Below are 16024 nucleotides of genomic sequence, written 5' to 3'. Positions count from 1 at the left end.
ATGGTGTTAGGGCATATTCTAATTTCATTCTTTTACATGAAGCTGTCCAGTTTTCCCAGCACCACTTATTGAAGAGACTGTCTTTTCTCCATTGTATATCTTTGCCTCCTTTGTCATAGATTAGTTGACCATAGGTGCATGGGTTTATCTCTGGGATTTCTATCTTGTTCCATTGATCTATGTTTCTGTTTTTGTGCCAGTACCATATTGTCTTGATTACTGTAGCTTTGTAGTATAGTCTGAAGTCAGGGAGTCTGATTCCTCCAGCTCCGTTTTTTTCCCTCAAGACTGCTTTGGCTATTCAGGGTCTTTTGTGTCTCCATACAAATTTTAAGATGATTTGTTCTAGCTCCGTAAAAAATGCCATTGGTAATTTGATAGGGATTGCATTGAATCTGTAGATTGCTTTGGGTAGTATAGTCATTTTCACAATGTTGATTCTTCCAATCCAAGAACATGATATATCTCTCCAGTTGTTGGTATCATCTTTAATTTCTTTCATCAGTGTCTTATAGTTTTCTGCATACAGGTCTTTTGTCTCCCTAGGTAGGTTTATTCCTAGGTATTTTATTCTTTTTGTTGCAATGGTAAATGGAAGTGTTTCCATAATTTCTCTTTCAGATTTTTCATCATTAGTGTATAGGAACGCAAGAGATTTCTGTGCATTAATTTTGTATCCTGGACCTTTACCATATTCATTAATTAGCTCTAGCAGTTTTCTGGTGGCAGTTTTAGGATTCTCTATGTATAGTATCATGTCATCTGCAAACAGTGACAGTTTTACCTCTTCTTTTCCAATTTGTATTCCTTTTATTTCTTTTTCTTCTCTGATTGCTGTGGCTAGGACTTCCAGAACTATGTTGAATAATAGTGGTGAGAGTGGACATCCTTGTCTCGTTCCTGATCTTAGAGGAAATGCTTTCAGTTTTTCACCATTGAGAATGATGTTTGCTGTGGCTTTGTCATATATGGCCTTTATTATGTTGAGGTAGGTTCCCTCTATGCCCACTTTCTGGAGAGTTTTTACCATAAATGGGTGTTGAATTTTGTCAAAAGCTTTCTCTGCATCTATTGAGATGATCATATGGTTTTTATTCTTCAATTTGTTAATATGGTGTATCACATTGATTGATTTGCGTATATTGAAGAATCCTTGCATCCCTGGGATAAATCCCACTTGATCATGGTGTATGATCCTTTTAATGTGTTGTTGGATTCTGTTTGCCAGTATTTTGTTGAGGATTTTTGCATGTATATTCATGAGTGATATTGGTCTGTAATTTTCTTTTTTTATAGTGTCTTTGTCTGGTTTTGGTATCAGGGTGATGGTGACCTCATAGAATGAGTTTGGGAGTGTTCCTTCCTCTGCAATTTTTTGGAAGAGTTTGAGAAGGATAGGTGTTAGCTCTTCTCTAAATGTTTGATAGAATTCACCTGTGAAGCCATCTGGTCCTGGACTTCTGTTTGTTGGAAGATTTTTAATCACAGTTTCAATTTCATTACTTGTGATTGGTCTGTTCATATTTTCTATTTCTTCCTGGTTCAGTCTTGGAAGGTTATACCTTTGTAAGAATTTGTCCATTTCTTCCAGATTGTCCATTTGATTGGTATGGAGTTGCTTATAGTAGTCTTTTAGGATGCTTTATATGTCTGCAGTGTCTGTTGTAATTTCTCCTTTTTCATGTCTCATTTTATTGATTTAAGTCCTCTCCCTCTTTTTCTTGATGAGTCTGGCTAAATGTTTATCAATTTTGTTTATCTTCTCCAAGAACCAGCTTTTAGTTTTATTGATCTTTGCTATTGTTTTCTTTGTTTCTATTTCATTTATTTCTGCTCTGATCTTTATGATTTCTTTCCTTCTGCTAACTTTGGGTTTTGTTTGTTCTTCTTTCTCTAGTTCCTTTAGGTGTAAGGTTAGATTGTTTATTTGAGATTTTTCTTATTTCTTGAGGTAGGCTTGTATTGTTATAAACTTCCCTCTTAGAACTGCTTTTGCTGCATACCATAGGTTTTGGATTGTGTTTTCGTTGTCATTTGTCCCTAGATATTTTTTGATTTCCTCTTTGATTTTTTCAGTGATCTCTTGGTTATTTAGTAACGTATTGTTTAGCCTCCATGTGTTTGTGTTTTTTACATTTTTTTCCTTGTAATTCATTTCTAATCTCATAGCATTGTGGTCAGAAAAGATGCTTGATATGATTTCAGTTTTCTTAAATTTACTGAGGCTTGATTTGTGACCCAAGATGTGATCTATCCTGGAGAATGTTCTGTGTGCACTTGAGGAGAAAGTGTAATCTGCTGTTTTTGGATGGAATGGCCTATAAATATCAATTAAATCTATCTGGTCTGTTGTGTCATTTAAAGCGTGTGTTTCCATGTTAATTTTCTGTTTGGATGATCTGTCCATTGGTGTAAGTGAGCTGTTAAAGTTCCCCACTATTATTGTGTCACTGTCGATTTCCTCTTTTATAGCTGTTAGCAGTTGCCTTATGTATTGAGGTGCTCCTATGTTGGGTGCATATATATTTATAATTGTTATATCTTCTTCTTGGATTGATCCCTTTATCATTATGTAGTGTCCTTCCTTGTCTCTTGTAACATTCTTTATTTTAAAGTCTATTTTATCTGATATGAGTATAGCTACTCCAGCTTTCTTTTGATTTCCATTTGCATGGAATATCTTTTTCCATCCCCTCACTTTCAGTCTGTATGTGTCCCTAGGTCTAAAGTGGTTCTCTTGTAGACAGCATATATATAGGTCTTGTTTTTGTATCCATTCAGCAAGCCTGTGTCTTTTGGTTGGAGCATTTAATCCATTCATGTTTAAGGTAATTATCGATATGTATGTTCCTATGACCATTTTCTTAATTGTTTTGGGTTTGTTTTTGTAGGTCCTTTTCTTCTCTTGTGTTTCCCACTTAGAGAAGTTCCTTTAGCATTTGTTGTAGAGCTGGTTTGGTGGTGCTGAATTCTCTTAGCTTTTGCTTGTCTGTAAAGCTTTTGATTTCTCCATCAAATCTAAATGAGATCCTTGCTGGGTAGAGTAATCTTGGTTGTAGGTTCTTCCCTTTCATCACTTTAAGTATATCATGCCACTCCCTTCTGGCTTGTAGAGTTTCTGCTGAGAAATCAGCTGTTAACCTTATGGGAGTTCCCTTGTATGTTATTTGTCATTTTTCCCTTGTTGCTTTCAATAATTTTTCTTTGTCTTTAATTTTTGCCACTTTGATTACTATGTGTCTCGGCGTGTTTCTCCTTGGGTTTATCCTGTATGGGACTCGCTGCGCTTCCTGGACTTGGGTGGCTATTTCCTTTCCCATGTTAGGGAAGTTTTCGACTATAATCTCTTCAAATATTTTCTCTGGTCCTTTCTCTCTCTCTTCTCCTTTTGGGACCCCTATAATGCAAATGTTGTTGCGTTTAATGTTGTCCCAGAGGTCTCTTAGGCTGTCTTCATTTCTTTTCATTCTTTTTTCTTTAGTCTGTTCCGCAGCAGTGAATTCCACCATTCTGTCTTCCAAGTCACTTATCCGTTCTTCTGCCTCAGTTATTGTGCTATTGATTCCTTCTAGTGTAGTTTTCATTTCAGTTATTGTATTGGTCATCTCTGTTTGTTCTTTAATTCTTCTAGGTCTTTGTTAATCATTTCTTGCATCTTCTCAATCTTTGCCTCCATTCTTATTCCGAGGTCCTGGATCATCTTCACTATCATTATTCTGAATTCTTTTTCTGGAAGGTTGCCTATCTCCACTTCATTTAGTTGTTTTTCTGGGGTTTTTTCTTGTTCCTTCATCTGGTATATAGCCCTCTGCCTTTTCATCTTTCTGTGAATGTGGTTTTTGTGCCACAGGCTGCAGGATTGTAGTTTTTCTTGCTTCTGCTGTCTGCTCTCTGGTGGTTGAGGCTATCTAAGAGGCTCTGGTGGTGGGTAGAGCTGACTGTTGCTGTGGCGGTCAGAGCTCCGTAAAACTTTAATCCACTTAACTGTTGATGGGTGGGGCTGGGTTCCCTCCCTGTTGGTTGTTTTGCCTGAGGCAACCCAACACTGGAGCCTACCTGGGCTCTTTGGTGGGGCTAATGGCAGACTCTGGGAGGGCTCACGCCAAGGAGTACTTCCCAGAACCTCCACTGCCAGTGTCCTTGTCCCCACGGTGAAACAGAGCCAGCCCCAGCCTCTGCAGTAGACCCTCCAGCACTAGCAGGTCGGTCTGGTTCAGTCTCCCCCAGGGTCACTGCTCCTTCTCCCGGGTCCCGATGCGCACACTATTCCTTGTGCGCCCTCCAAGAGTGGGGTCTCTGTTTCCCCGACTCCTGTCAAAGTCCTGCAATCAATTCCCACTAGGCTTCAAAGTCTGATTCTCTATGAATTCCTCCTCCCGTTGCCGGACCCCCAGGTTGGGAAGCCTGACGTGGGGCTCAGAACCTTCACTCCATTGGGTGGACTTCTGTGGTATAAGTGTTCTCCAGTCTGTGAGTTACCCACCCAGCAGTTATGGGATTTGATTTTACTCTGATTGCGCCCCTCCTACCGTCTCACTGTGGCTTCTCCTCTGTCCTTGGATGTGGGGTATCCTCCTTGGTGAAGTCCAGTGTCTTCCTGTCGATGATTGTCCAGCAGCCAGTTGTGATTCTGGTGCTTTCACAAGAGGGAGTGAGAGCACCTCCTTCTACTCCGCCATCTTGGTTAATCTCCCAAAGTAGAGGTTTTTTAAAAATGAAATTTCATGGAAAAATGGAGGTATATTTCTGACGTTTTCCTAATATGAAATTTTTACATACCTGACAGACAAAAAGATACCCTGTGTTCACCCAGAATGTTTAAGGCATATTTAAATTTCACAACTTTTGTTTTTAATTCATATTTCTATTAGTGTTTCAAAATATTATTATAATAATTTGTACCTGGTAATTTCAAGAAAGTGTCTCTCATTTTGTAATGAACATACTGAAAATATAGTATGTGAAATATTAAATTAATACTCTAATTACTTTCAGCTATGGAATATTTTATTTAGTTGTAGTTTAGTTTGTTTTTTTTTTTAAGTGAAGGATTTGTATTTGAAGAAGAAAAAACCTTTAAACTTTTATAAGAGAACAGTAATGTTGGTAAATTGAAGGTTAGATTATACCAATAAAATTTGACTCTAACGCCAAGTAATTTAATTTTTTTATTTCTTTCATTTTCTTTCCTATAGTTAATCACTGTTTATTACTTAAGAAAAATGTGATCTTGTACTTAATGTGCTGGCCCAGAGAATACCTTCTGGTTACTTTCCTCATCTATATGCTCAAGGAATAAATATACTAAGTTTAATGTTAGCTAAGTAAAATATACTGTATTTAGGGAAGTTAATCTGTAACGAAACGTGATTCATTTTAAAATGAACTGTAAGGGGAAAAGACCATTTTTGCTGAGATAGTTGGCAGCCCAGGTAGCTACATTGCCTGTAGGGGTCTCAGCAGTTCAGGCACTTGACCAGGGGGATGGTGATCTGAAATCCTCCCCGCTTTGAGTGCCTTTCTCCATAGAATACCCACTCTGCAATGTTAAATTAGCTCACATGTTGTTTTTTGGCATTAATCAAAAGAATAAAATGAATAAAACTACTTACTCTGTCTAAACCATTGGAGTTTATAGGTGCGGCATGATCTTGCCAGTAAAATCTTCACCTGCTGTAGCATTATGATGAAGCATGATTTCAAGGTGACCATCTATCTTCTTCCACATATTCTAGTGTATGTTTTGTTGGGTTGTAATCAAGAAGATCAGCAGGAGGTAAGAAATATCATTTTATTTGGTTTCTGTTTGTCCAAACATTTATGCAATGTAATTAGTATTAAAAAGGCTACATATTAGTAGGAAATGTAGATCAAGGTATGCTATAATATGTAAGTACATATGAAAACGCTTACAAAATCCTTTTTTTATACTTTTATTTATCAGAGAGTTGTATAATGCTTAGTTCATATCCTTTACCTATTTGTGGTTGTGTATGTGTGTGTCCTTTTTAAATAATTGGTGGGAGTTTGATATGTATTCTGGATACCAGTTTGTGCCAGTCATATCTCACAGAAATTTTTCCAGTTAGTGGTTTTCTTTTTAAACTTTGTTTATATCTTTTGCCATGCAGAAATTTTAAATATAAATGCCAAATTTATAAATCTTTTATAACTTTTTAATTTAAACCTTTTATGTGATGCCTTCTCTTAGCCAATGTCATGAACATATTTTCCTACATTTTTTTGATCCTTTTGTTTTTACATGCCCTTCAATTACTCTGAAATTGATTTTTACAGATACTGTGAGGTATTGTTTAAAGTTTTATTTTCTACTAGTTAACAAGTAGTTTCGTGATCATTTATTGAATAATCTAGAAGAATTTTTAAATATTTTTATATTTACTCTCGTGACTCTTTTACAGTATATTTTCTTTTCAGGGAAACATTTTATTGGCTTAATTATAGATGAGAAAAATGATTTATTATTAATCTATGATGGATTTTTTTTCTTTTGAAAATTATTACCTTAAAATGGTTAGTCTTATATGTCAGGTAATAGTAAAATGGTATTATGCAGACATATTATTTACCATAAAATGGTCCTTCTTAGGTTTATGCAGAAATTATGGCAGTTCTAAAGCATGACGATCAGCATACCATAAGTACCCAAGACAGTGCATCTGATCTGTGTCAGCTCAGTACACAGACTGTGTTCTCCATGCTTGACCATCTCACACAGTGGGCAAGGCACAAATTTCAGGCACTGAAAGCTGAAAAATTTCCGCAAGGCAAATCAAACAGAGATAAGGTGGACTCCATGAGTAAGTCATAACTTCTGTATACTTCCTTCTCTTAATTATTAACCACTTAGCTCCTTTCTGTATCAGTTCTGTAATTTAAGCATTAGCTTTTAAAAGACCTATGTTTTCTTGCATCCCTTTTTTTTCCCCCTTAAGATGGCCTTTTTACTGAGAAAGAGCAGTGAATTTATAGTTAGAAAACCTCTCTTTAAATTCTTACTGTCACTTCCTTAAGCAAAACACATACCTAATTTTTCTTTGCGTAAAATAGGGTTGATTTTATCTCCCTTAGAAGATTGAGGATTAATTGGGATGGTGATGATATAAATCATTAAGTGTGTATATATATGAATAGTGAAGTGTTCTTTATACTTTTTCACTTATAAGATACTCTTTGCAGTCTTTTTCACACTTAAGTTTTAAATTTCCAAGAGTTTACTTTCATTCATTTCATGGCCTATTTTTTTTTCTTTTTTTAATTCATCTTATTCCTCTTATTCTTCTTTTCCCTTTCTCTGGTAGTGTTTGGTATCCAGCAGTCTCTTCAAATATGCTTAATATATGTTACTATACTATACCCTGCTACACCTACTATTGTGCTATTTTTTTCCCTGTGATATTACAACTCCCACAAAGGTGACTAAAAGAGGAATCTCATTAGAGTTTAAAATGACACTTGCCCCTATGATACAAGCACTTGGTGAGAAGAATTATATTCATCAGACATTAATAGATACTTTTAATGTCTTTGAACTTTTGTGTTTTTCATTCTTGCAGCAAGTGGGTAAAGTATATGATACTTCTGCTTCTTGTATACTTTAGCCATTTTAGTGGGATCACATGATTTTCCCCCAAAGCTTCGAGGCTAATTGGAAGAACTGACTAAGACCCTTAAAGAGGCCTTCACTTACACCAAGTTCTCAGTTTGTGAGCATCTCCCTCTTGTTGTTCCTGTATCTGTGGAAGCACATACATTCCTGTTGTTAAGCACAACAGTTTGTTATTTTTCTAAGATTTTTTGGACTTGCAAATAATTATGTTTAGGGGAATGTTTTTCTCTGCAATAAGACTAATTATTGATATATTTTACATTATTTCAACAATTAAATGTTTGTTTCTGTTTCTGCATGTGAAAATGATAACCAAAAAACCAAACGCGAACTCCGTTATTACCGTTTCTTACTAACATAGTAATGAAAATTCTAGCTTTTAAGAGTAACATTTGTAATGTTTCAAAAGTACAATACTTTAACATTTCTCATAATTTGAAATGATTTACAAATTTTGATGGAAGTAAAAAATTTATTTTAAATATAATTTCTTTTAAATTTACTATCTTGATTATGAAATTTATTTGTTTCCTGTTTTCTGCATGCTGTTATGAGTCATTATTAAAATTTATAAGTTTTAAATAAGAATTCTTAAACTGGATAGTCCAGAAGTTTCTCAGTTAGGTCTTTTCTTAGACTCTTTAAAAAAATTACTATTTTAAAGTATTTGTGATTTTACTTGAAAGGTACTTTTACTTTTTATTTCCATTGTATTAGTTAATATTGTATATATAGCAACACAGGAAAAAAATAGATTGTTATCAAAGAATTCTAAACTTTAAAATTAAAAAGAAAGATATTTCTATAATTCTGCTTTTTCCCTACTAATAGCTATACTTTATCAGTGTTTTTATAGTTATTAATAATAAATAACTCATCTTTGTATCTTTTGTATCATCTTTATATCTCCTCAACATTTAATATAAATTTACATTTAATTGTCACAACAACATTGTAAGTAAGGCAAGACAGATACTAATATTTCCCTTTTATAGATGAGGAAACAGAAGCTCAAATAAGTTAAATGACTGTTCAAGGTAAGATAAGTCATAATGGTGCTGTTGGAGCAGGAGTCTTCTGAGCAATCTTCTTGTTGGTAGTTACATTCTAAATAAGATACCCTAATACATTTAGATTAATTTATTTCATGAAATAAATTAAAAATATATAAATTGAAATTTAAATGGATACTTTTAAAATTTCATCTTCTCAGTCTTTAATTACTCAATTATCTTTTTATAATCTAGTACCTACTGTGGATTATGAAGACTATCAGAGTGTAACTCGTTTTCTAGACCTCATACCTCAGGATACTCTGGCAGTAGCGTCCTTTCGCTCCAAAGCATACACACGAGCTGTAATGCACTTTGAATCATTTATTACAGAAAAGAAGCAAAATATTCAAGAGCATCTTGGATTTTTACAGGTTTGATATTCATATAGTGAACTTAATAATGACATTTAATATTGCCAGTCTTTTGTGTTTAGATTGTTCATTTTATTGGTTTAGACGATAATCCTATGACTGTGTAGGGAAGAAAAGAAAGTAAGGGCCAGTGGGCCTAATACGCTGGATTAAATAAGAGGTCAAGATTGTTGGGCTTCTTTTCAGGTCAAAAAGCAGAGTGTGGTGAGAGAACTGGAAAATGAGTAGCTTGTAGTCTTTGGGTGATTAGCCCTCTCCTGTCTTTTTCTTCCTTGTCTAGCTCTGAGTCTCTTGTTCATTGTTAAAGTCATTCCTTTACAAGGATGTTCAGCTCTCTCATCTTTCTCCCTCTGTGTTGTATTCACTTTGTAAGACTCCAGTCCTGGATAAACTCACCTATCTGCTTTCCCAGTGTCTGCATGTAAGCAGCTGAACATCACTGGAGAAAAATCACACAATGGATTTTTAACTGGTTTTCCTTTCAATTCATAATCTCAAACATCAGTGGGACTCTTTAACACTGCCTTCAGTCATTCTGTTTCTCTAGTAAAGACTACTTTCTCACTCTTCAGGATGACTATTTCTTACCTTCTCTTCATTTCTCTGCTTCCACCTTACTTACTCTCAACGGATGATCTTGCTTCATTGTTCATTAGGAAAGTAGAAGCCAGATGTCTACCAAATCCGAAAATACATTGGCTTCTGTACCATATTCTCTTTCTTAGCTTCTCTTGTTCCTAAGGAAGGATCCCTTCCTGCCAAAATTCAGTTCTTCTACTTTTGTTCTTGATTTCAATCCTTCAGATATTCCTGCTTTCTCCAATATCATTAATTTTTCTTTCTCAACCAGAGTACATAGAGCATATAGACATGCTCTGGTGTTGCCTATCTTAAGTTTTTATAATTCCCTTGATCTTACAGTATCTTCTTCAGATACTTCCCATCTTTCTGTTTCCTTTCACAGTTGGTTTTTAAAAGAATTGCCCATCTTCTCTGTATTCCTTCTTTACTTCCCATTTACTCTTTGCCCATTCCAACAAGAGTTCTTTCTCCATTACACTGACTCTACTCTTGCTAAGAAAATTGGTGGCCTCCATGTTACCAAATCCAATAAATGCTTCCCGGTCCTCATTTTCTTAACCTCATGGCATCATTTGACCACTTCTTTATTCAGGTATTTTCTTTTCTCTCACAACTTCTGGGATACCACATTCTCCAGGTTTCTTGAAACTACTCTGGTTTCTCCTCTCAGTTTCATTTGTTAGTTCTTCCTTGTCTATAAATATACAAGTACTCTGATGTCCTTCCCCAGTCTTCTTTTCTTCTCTCCCTCTATTCATTTCCTAAATCATTTCATCCTTTCCCCTGCCATCTTTGTGCTAATTGCTCCCAAATTTTTATCTTCAGCCTGAATATTTCCTTTGAACCCAGATTTAGTGTCTTGTGTTTCTTGAAAGCATCTCAATATGAATATATTAAAATGCTTGTTTAAAATGTTTTTAAGTTTTAAAATGCAATAAAATACTTATAAACTATACTCAACAGAATTTATTATATATTGGATTTTTAAAAGAGTTCAGGACTTTGAGGTTCTTTACAGCTCTCATTATCAATAACAGTTACTAGTATAGATTTGTATTTAAGTGGAATATGAGCATATTTAAGTGGAACAGAATGCCTGGAAATAAGTTTGCAGTTTCACTGTGAATCTATCTTGAAACAAATACATATTGTTGCTTTGAGAAAATAATTCTTATATATTTTTTTACATAAACTGGTGGCTTTATAGTTTTATTTCCAGTTGTGTTTTTTTCCTCCCTTGATTGTTTTTTAATGATTGAACAAAGAAATTGTATGCTGCTATGCATGAACCAGATGGAGTGGCTGGAGTAAGCGCAATTCGAAAGGCAGAACCATCTCTAAAAGAACAGATCCTTGAACATGAAAGCATCGGCTTACTGAGGGATGCCACTGCTTGTTATGACAGGGCTATTCAGTTAGAACCAGACCAGGTAAGAGATAAATGAAAGGCAATGTAACAAAAAGAACTCTGAACTAGGAACTTTGGAAACCTTAATTTCAATACTGTCTCTACCAGTGTCACAGTGTGTCTGGAAAATATTTAACCATCTCTGAACTTGAGTTTCCTGATTGATAAAAATAGAGACATGCTAGAGGATCTCAGAGATCCCTTCCAATACCAAATTTCTGTGACCTTACTAATCTCCCAAATAAATGAGATTTACTGTGAAGTATACTTACATTAAACTCTATGTTCCATTACTCTAAAATTGATATAATTTTAGTTTGCTATTAAAAGTATAAGACTTGCATCAATTTTTAATAATAATAGTGATTCTTTACAGCCTAAGAAACTTTTTCAGATTACACATGCCCCTATCACCATCTGGGAATGTCTGAAATGGTCCCTTAGAATCACTGAGCTACAGTTGCTAACGGGGGGACGTTGCATATCTCATGTATGTTGGAACAGGAAAGGGGTTTAGAATCACTGATTTATAATCTTGGCTTAGATCCTCTCTCATCTCAGGGTATTCCTTTTTGTCATAATTGACATGTTCATTTTCTCAGAAGTTCAGTGTATAGGGCCTTTATTTTTCACAGGCTTGTTTTCAATTTTAAAGAATATTTCACAATCCTATCTAACTTTTCAGTTACTAAAGCCCAAAATCGATATTAATAATATTGTGACGTTTGAGTTTTAATTTTTACTTGAGAAATTATATGACAAATTATCTTTAAACAAAGTATTAAGGAGTACTTGTTACTTTTATATTTGATCTGAACCAAAAATCAGACCATATCTGGAAAAGATAATAAATGCAATCTGAGGTTTTTTGTAGGTTGCCTCCATTAAAAAAAAAAAAATTCAGATGTGTTTAGGACATCGGTAGAGGGCTCTGCCATATAGCCAAGCAAGTCAGTTGTTAAACTAAGAAAGGTAGGCTCAGTGAGGTAAATAGCATTTTTTAATGAATATCAGTTAAACACTTTTTGGTTCCGAAGATGTATTTGAAGTAACAGTTGCTATTTTAAATACTTTTAAATTTCCAGATCATTCACTATCATGGCGTAGTGAAGTCCATGTTAGGTCTTGGTCAGCTGTCTACTGTAATCACTCAGGTGAATGGAGTGCATGCTAACAGGTAATGTTTTTTAAAAGAATGATTTTCTTTTGTTGTTGGTTTGGAATGGGAAATTTTTAATTAATTTGGTTGAAGTAATGTTTACTAAAGTAATGAAATCTTTTTTGTTTTCATGGTGTTGGAGATAAACACCAAAAAATAATTTTTCCTACTGTCTCTTAAGTCAATCTAGCACTTAACAGCTTATCTTCTATGCAAAGAGTCATCCTTGAATTAAATTTGCTTTATGACAGGAACCTGCAAGACTTCACCTACTATTGGTGAAGCTCATATTAGTATTTCCAGAAGATATCTAAGCTCTGCCTACATCATCGGCACCAGTTATTTTCTGTGCTGGGGAGAGGGGAACTTTGTGACTGAACTAAGGAATACCACTCTAGAATGTGTGGGTTGATTTTCTCCTAAAAGACTAATAAAAATGAAAGCAGCCTTCCTTTCCTAAAGAAAATGGGTTTCTTGTAGCAAACCAAATGGTACCCCCCAAAAAAGTACTTACATGTGGCAGAGATTAAGACATGCATGGTTCTTCTAGTTTAGAGAATTACTAGGGAGGTTGGTTGTGCTCTTGAAGCTGCCTTGCTCTGCAAGCTAAAAGCCTTACTCCTTAATGTATTTACCAGACCCCAATTGACTTTTCTGGACAGAGAGATCTGGTCAAAAGGGATGGGATCTTAGTTTGCCAAAGAGCACAGGCCACTGTTTTTAGTTAGTTCGCGCTGAAAACAGCTCTTCTAAGTACAGTTTCTATAAATTCCAAACTGTGATTTTAAAGACCACTGTTCTACAGTGTCTGGGAGTAGAGAATGGTTAGTGGATTTACGAAACGATGAAAGAAGCTTTACAGAAGCAAGGAAAGATTCGTTATATGTTTTAGATATGTTTCTCCAGATTAATTGAGAGACCTTATGAATAAAGGGGTTGCAGAAATTTGGGGAAGTTTGTTTTGGCTCAAGCCGAGGTGTCATGTTTCCTTATGATGCACACTGCACAGTCTTCTCTTTGGATCTGGGATACATAGAGCCTCCTGATCGTTGGATTGTGAAAAGGCAAGTTTCAATATTCAATGAAGGATACTGTATCATTGAAGCAAATGGTCATTGAGGGGACGAGTTTTCCTTGGGGAGAATATTTGCATTTAAACAAATATTTCTCCAAAATTATTGACTGTGCTTAACCTACACAATCATTTTTTTAATACATTTATGGAAGTAAGTTCTCACAGCCTGATCCTCATTGCCATTTGGTACTTCTTGGTGTGATATATCCCCTCTGGAGAGCAACTCCTGCTAATTCTACTCAGATTTGTATCCTAAAATTTTGATACTTTGGCATCGAGTGATAAGCTAGTGAAGTTATTCAGAGTTGGACTTTTGAAAATTATATTTCTATTGTATTTCTTTTAGCTTTGTTCTAAATTGTTCTTGGTGGTATTTAGACATTAGAGAATATTCGATATTTATGCTACTACTTTAGTTTTTTTTAATTGACTCATTTGTTATGTTTTATGTGTTTTTACTACAGAAAGAACAAGGAGGGCTTTTAAGGGCATTGATCCCAGCCTCCCTGAGTCTGTTACCTTATTTATAGTATGTGTACCTTTGGTATTATTAGGTAATTAAATAGAAAAATGTGCCTAGCTGAGGGTCTAGCATATAGCAGGTATTCAAATGATATGATTTAATAAAGAAGAAACATGGGGAAGTATAGCTTCTTCTATACAGTCATGATCTAAACATCACTAGCCATCTTAGTGTCACATAAGTAGGATACTTAGAAAAAATAATTACCTATATATAATGCTGCTTTTAAAAACCCCAATTTTAAAGTAACTGAAAATAATTTAAGAATAGTTATGTATTTTAGGTAGCTAATTTTGTATCATTTGTCATACTATTGAAACATAATTTGTAACATTGTTATGCCTTTATTATTGAGTGTCCTATGTACCCCAGTGCTCAACCTACCCCACCAGCTTCTATGTTTTTTGTCTTAATTTAATTCAAAATACCAAGTTATTAGAATTGCTTACCTCTGAACACGTGTATGTTCAGTTGGCTCTTTTTTCTCCCTGCTCTTTGTTCAAGTTAAGCGTGCAGCTCATTTTACAACTGCTCTTTGTAATTATCCAGGCATTAATTCTGCTCTAATGTATGGCAAATTTGTCCAAAAAAACGGCATTTTTAAATGGCTGTATCAGAAGTAATTATTGAAAAAAATGTTTTGGGGGACTGGAAACATTAAAATTTGGGGGATTGTTTTGGATAGAGAGAATTATTTTGTACCTACATACAAAATACAATACAATACAAATACAATGAATAGAGCAATAAATAACTACAATAAATAGAGTATCTAAACCAATGAAAAAATCTCTAAATGCCACTTTAAATAAATGTTTAAGTGGTACGGGTTTCTTTTAACAGGTCTGAATGGACAGATGAATTAAACACATACAGAGTGGAAGCAGCTTGGAAATTGTCACAGTGGGATTTGGTAGAAAACTATTTGGCAGCAGGTAAAATTACTTCTTAAAATATAAGCAGTTTTAATATGCCATAAATATTTAGACTTAAGTAGCTAAGCAACATTGGTAATTATTCTCTCAGCTTGTTTTATGATTGCCTTGTTTAAGTTCAAAGTGGAATGAAACCATCTGTTCCAGATTTCTGTTGACCATTTTATCAAATGAAATAAAGCTTGTTCTGGGATCCAGCTATCATGGCATGCCTTGACTCTTCATTTGTTTTTCAGATGGGAAATCTACAACATGGAGTGTCAGACTGGGACAGTTATTATTATCAGCTAAAAAAAAAGATATCACAGCTTTTTATGACACATTGAAACTAGTGAGAGCAGAACAAATTGTGCCTCTTTCAGCTGCAAGCTTTGAAAGAGGCTCTTACCAACGAGGATATGAATATATTGTGAGGTATTTTGAGGTTTCCATTTTTATATTCCTGGTCTGTAGGTGTCATATGACAGGCTTGGAATTTTGTGCTTGCTAAATAAGTGATAGTGTGTTTGGTGTTACGCAGAGCTCACAAAATGGCTCTTTTCATTTTTTTACCTCACAATCACCCTATCTATAGTTTTTTAAAAATGTTCTAACATACATCCTTTTAATTAGAAAGGCAATTATGAGACTTCTAAAAAATAGCAAAAATATCTTACATTTGTCTTATTGTAATGTCATAGTTTATTTTCTATATAACCTAAATAACTAGACGTCTACTCTGCCTGGCACATTGGTGCTCAGTACTTGTTGGTTCCCTTTCCTGTTTCTCTTTGAGAAATGCATTTGACATTTTCCACTCCCCCTCAAATGTAGGTATTACATTACTCACAAGTAATATTAATATTACAAGTAATATTAATTTTTAGAGAGAAGGAAGAAAATGATGGAAAACGTTTTAGGTCTGTTAATTTACCTGAAGAAAAGAATAAAATATATGTTGTAATTGAACAACAGTAAATTAAAAAGAAAAATATGCTATTTTTTAAATTATATTCTGTATCAGCCCCTTTGGTAACAGCTTAATGAAACCAGAGATTGGACCACTGGGATTAATTCAGTTCTGTAGCTACTCAACTGCATGCTTGAACACTGGGTTATAGACATGGGAAAAAGCTAATTTGAATGTATCACAAATGTTTCCATCAGCCTTAGGAAAAAAAAAAAAACAATTAAAATTGCATTCATTTCACAATTTTTTACTGGCATCTACTATGCCAGGTCCTCTTACAATAGCACCAGCAATATATACAAATATTTACATTGATTTATATTTTCTTTCATCTTTA

At 34.6% G+C, this 16024-nt stretch overlaps 1 protein-coding gene and 1 long non-coding RNA gene across 5 annotated transcripts in view; one reads left to right on the top strand and one right to left on the bottom strand.

The window, feature by feature from the left end:
• The window catches only part of LOC309660551, a 247780-nt gene that overhangs the window by 9831 nt on the left and 221925 nt on the right, over positions 1-16024 (bottom strand). The gene's annotated exons all lie outside the window — the stretch shown is intronic.
• Positions 1-16024, top strand: part of ATR (ATR checkpoint kinase) — a 105214-nt gene that overhangs the window by 53883 nt on the left and 35307 nt on the right. For all 4 annotated transcript variants that reach the window (XR_014263431.1, XR_014263432.1, XM_082461157.1 and 1 more), the window contains exons 26-32: positions 5639-5776; positions 6611-6821; positions 8878-9056; positions 10904-11068; positions 12132-12223; positions 14647-14738; positions 14975-15152. Coding sequence is in view for 2 of the 4 variants with exons in the window: in XM_082461157.1 (XP_082317283.1) it covers positions 5639-5776; positions 6611-6821; positions 8878-9056; positions 10904-11068; positions 12132-12223; positions 14647-14738; positions 14975-15152 (1055 nt within the window). In the remaining 2 variants the exon portion in view is untranslated. The remainder of the gene's footprint in view (positions 1-5638; positions 5777-6610; positions 6822-8877; positions 9057-10903; positions 11069-12131; positions 12224-14646; positions 14739-14974; positions 15153-16024) is intronic.

This window comes from Balaenoptera physalus, assembly GCF_965194825.1.
Source record: "Balaenoptera physalus genome assembly, chromosome: 4".
Classification (NCBI taxonomy): domain Eukaryota; kingdom Metazoa; phylum Chordata; class Mammalia; order Artiodactyla; family Balaenopteridae; genus Balaenoptera; species Balaenoptera physalus.
Note: the sequence above shows the minus strand (reverse complement) of the source record. Positions and strands in the feature narration are given on the sequence as shown.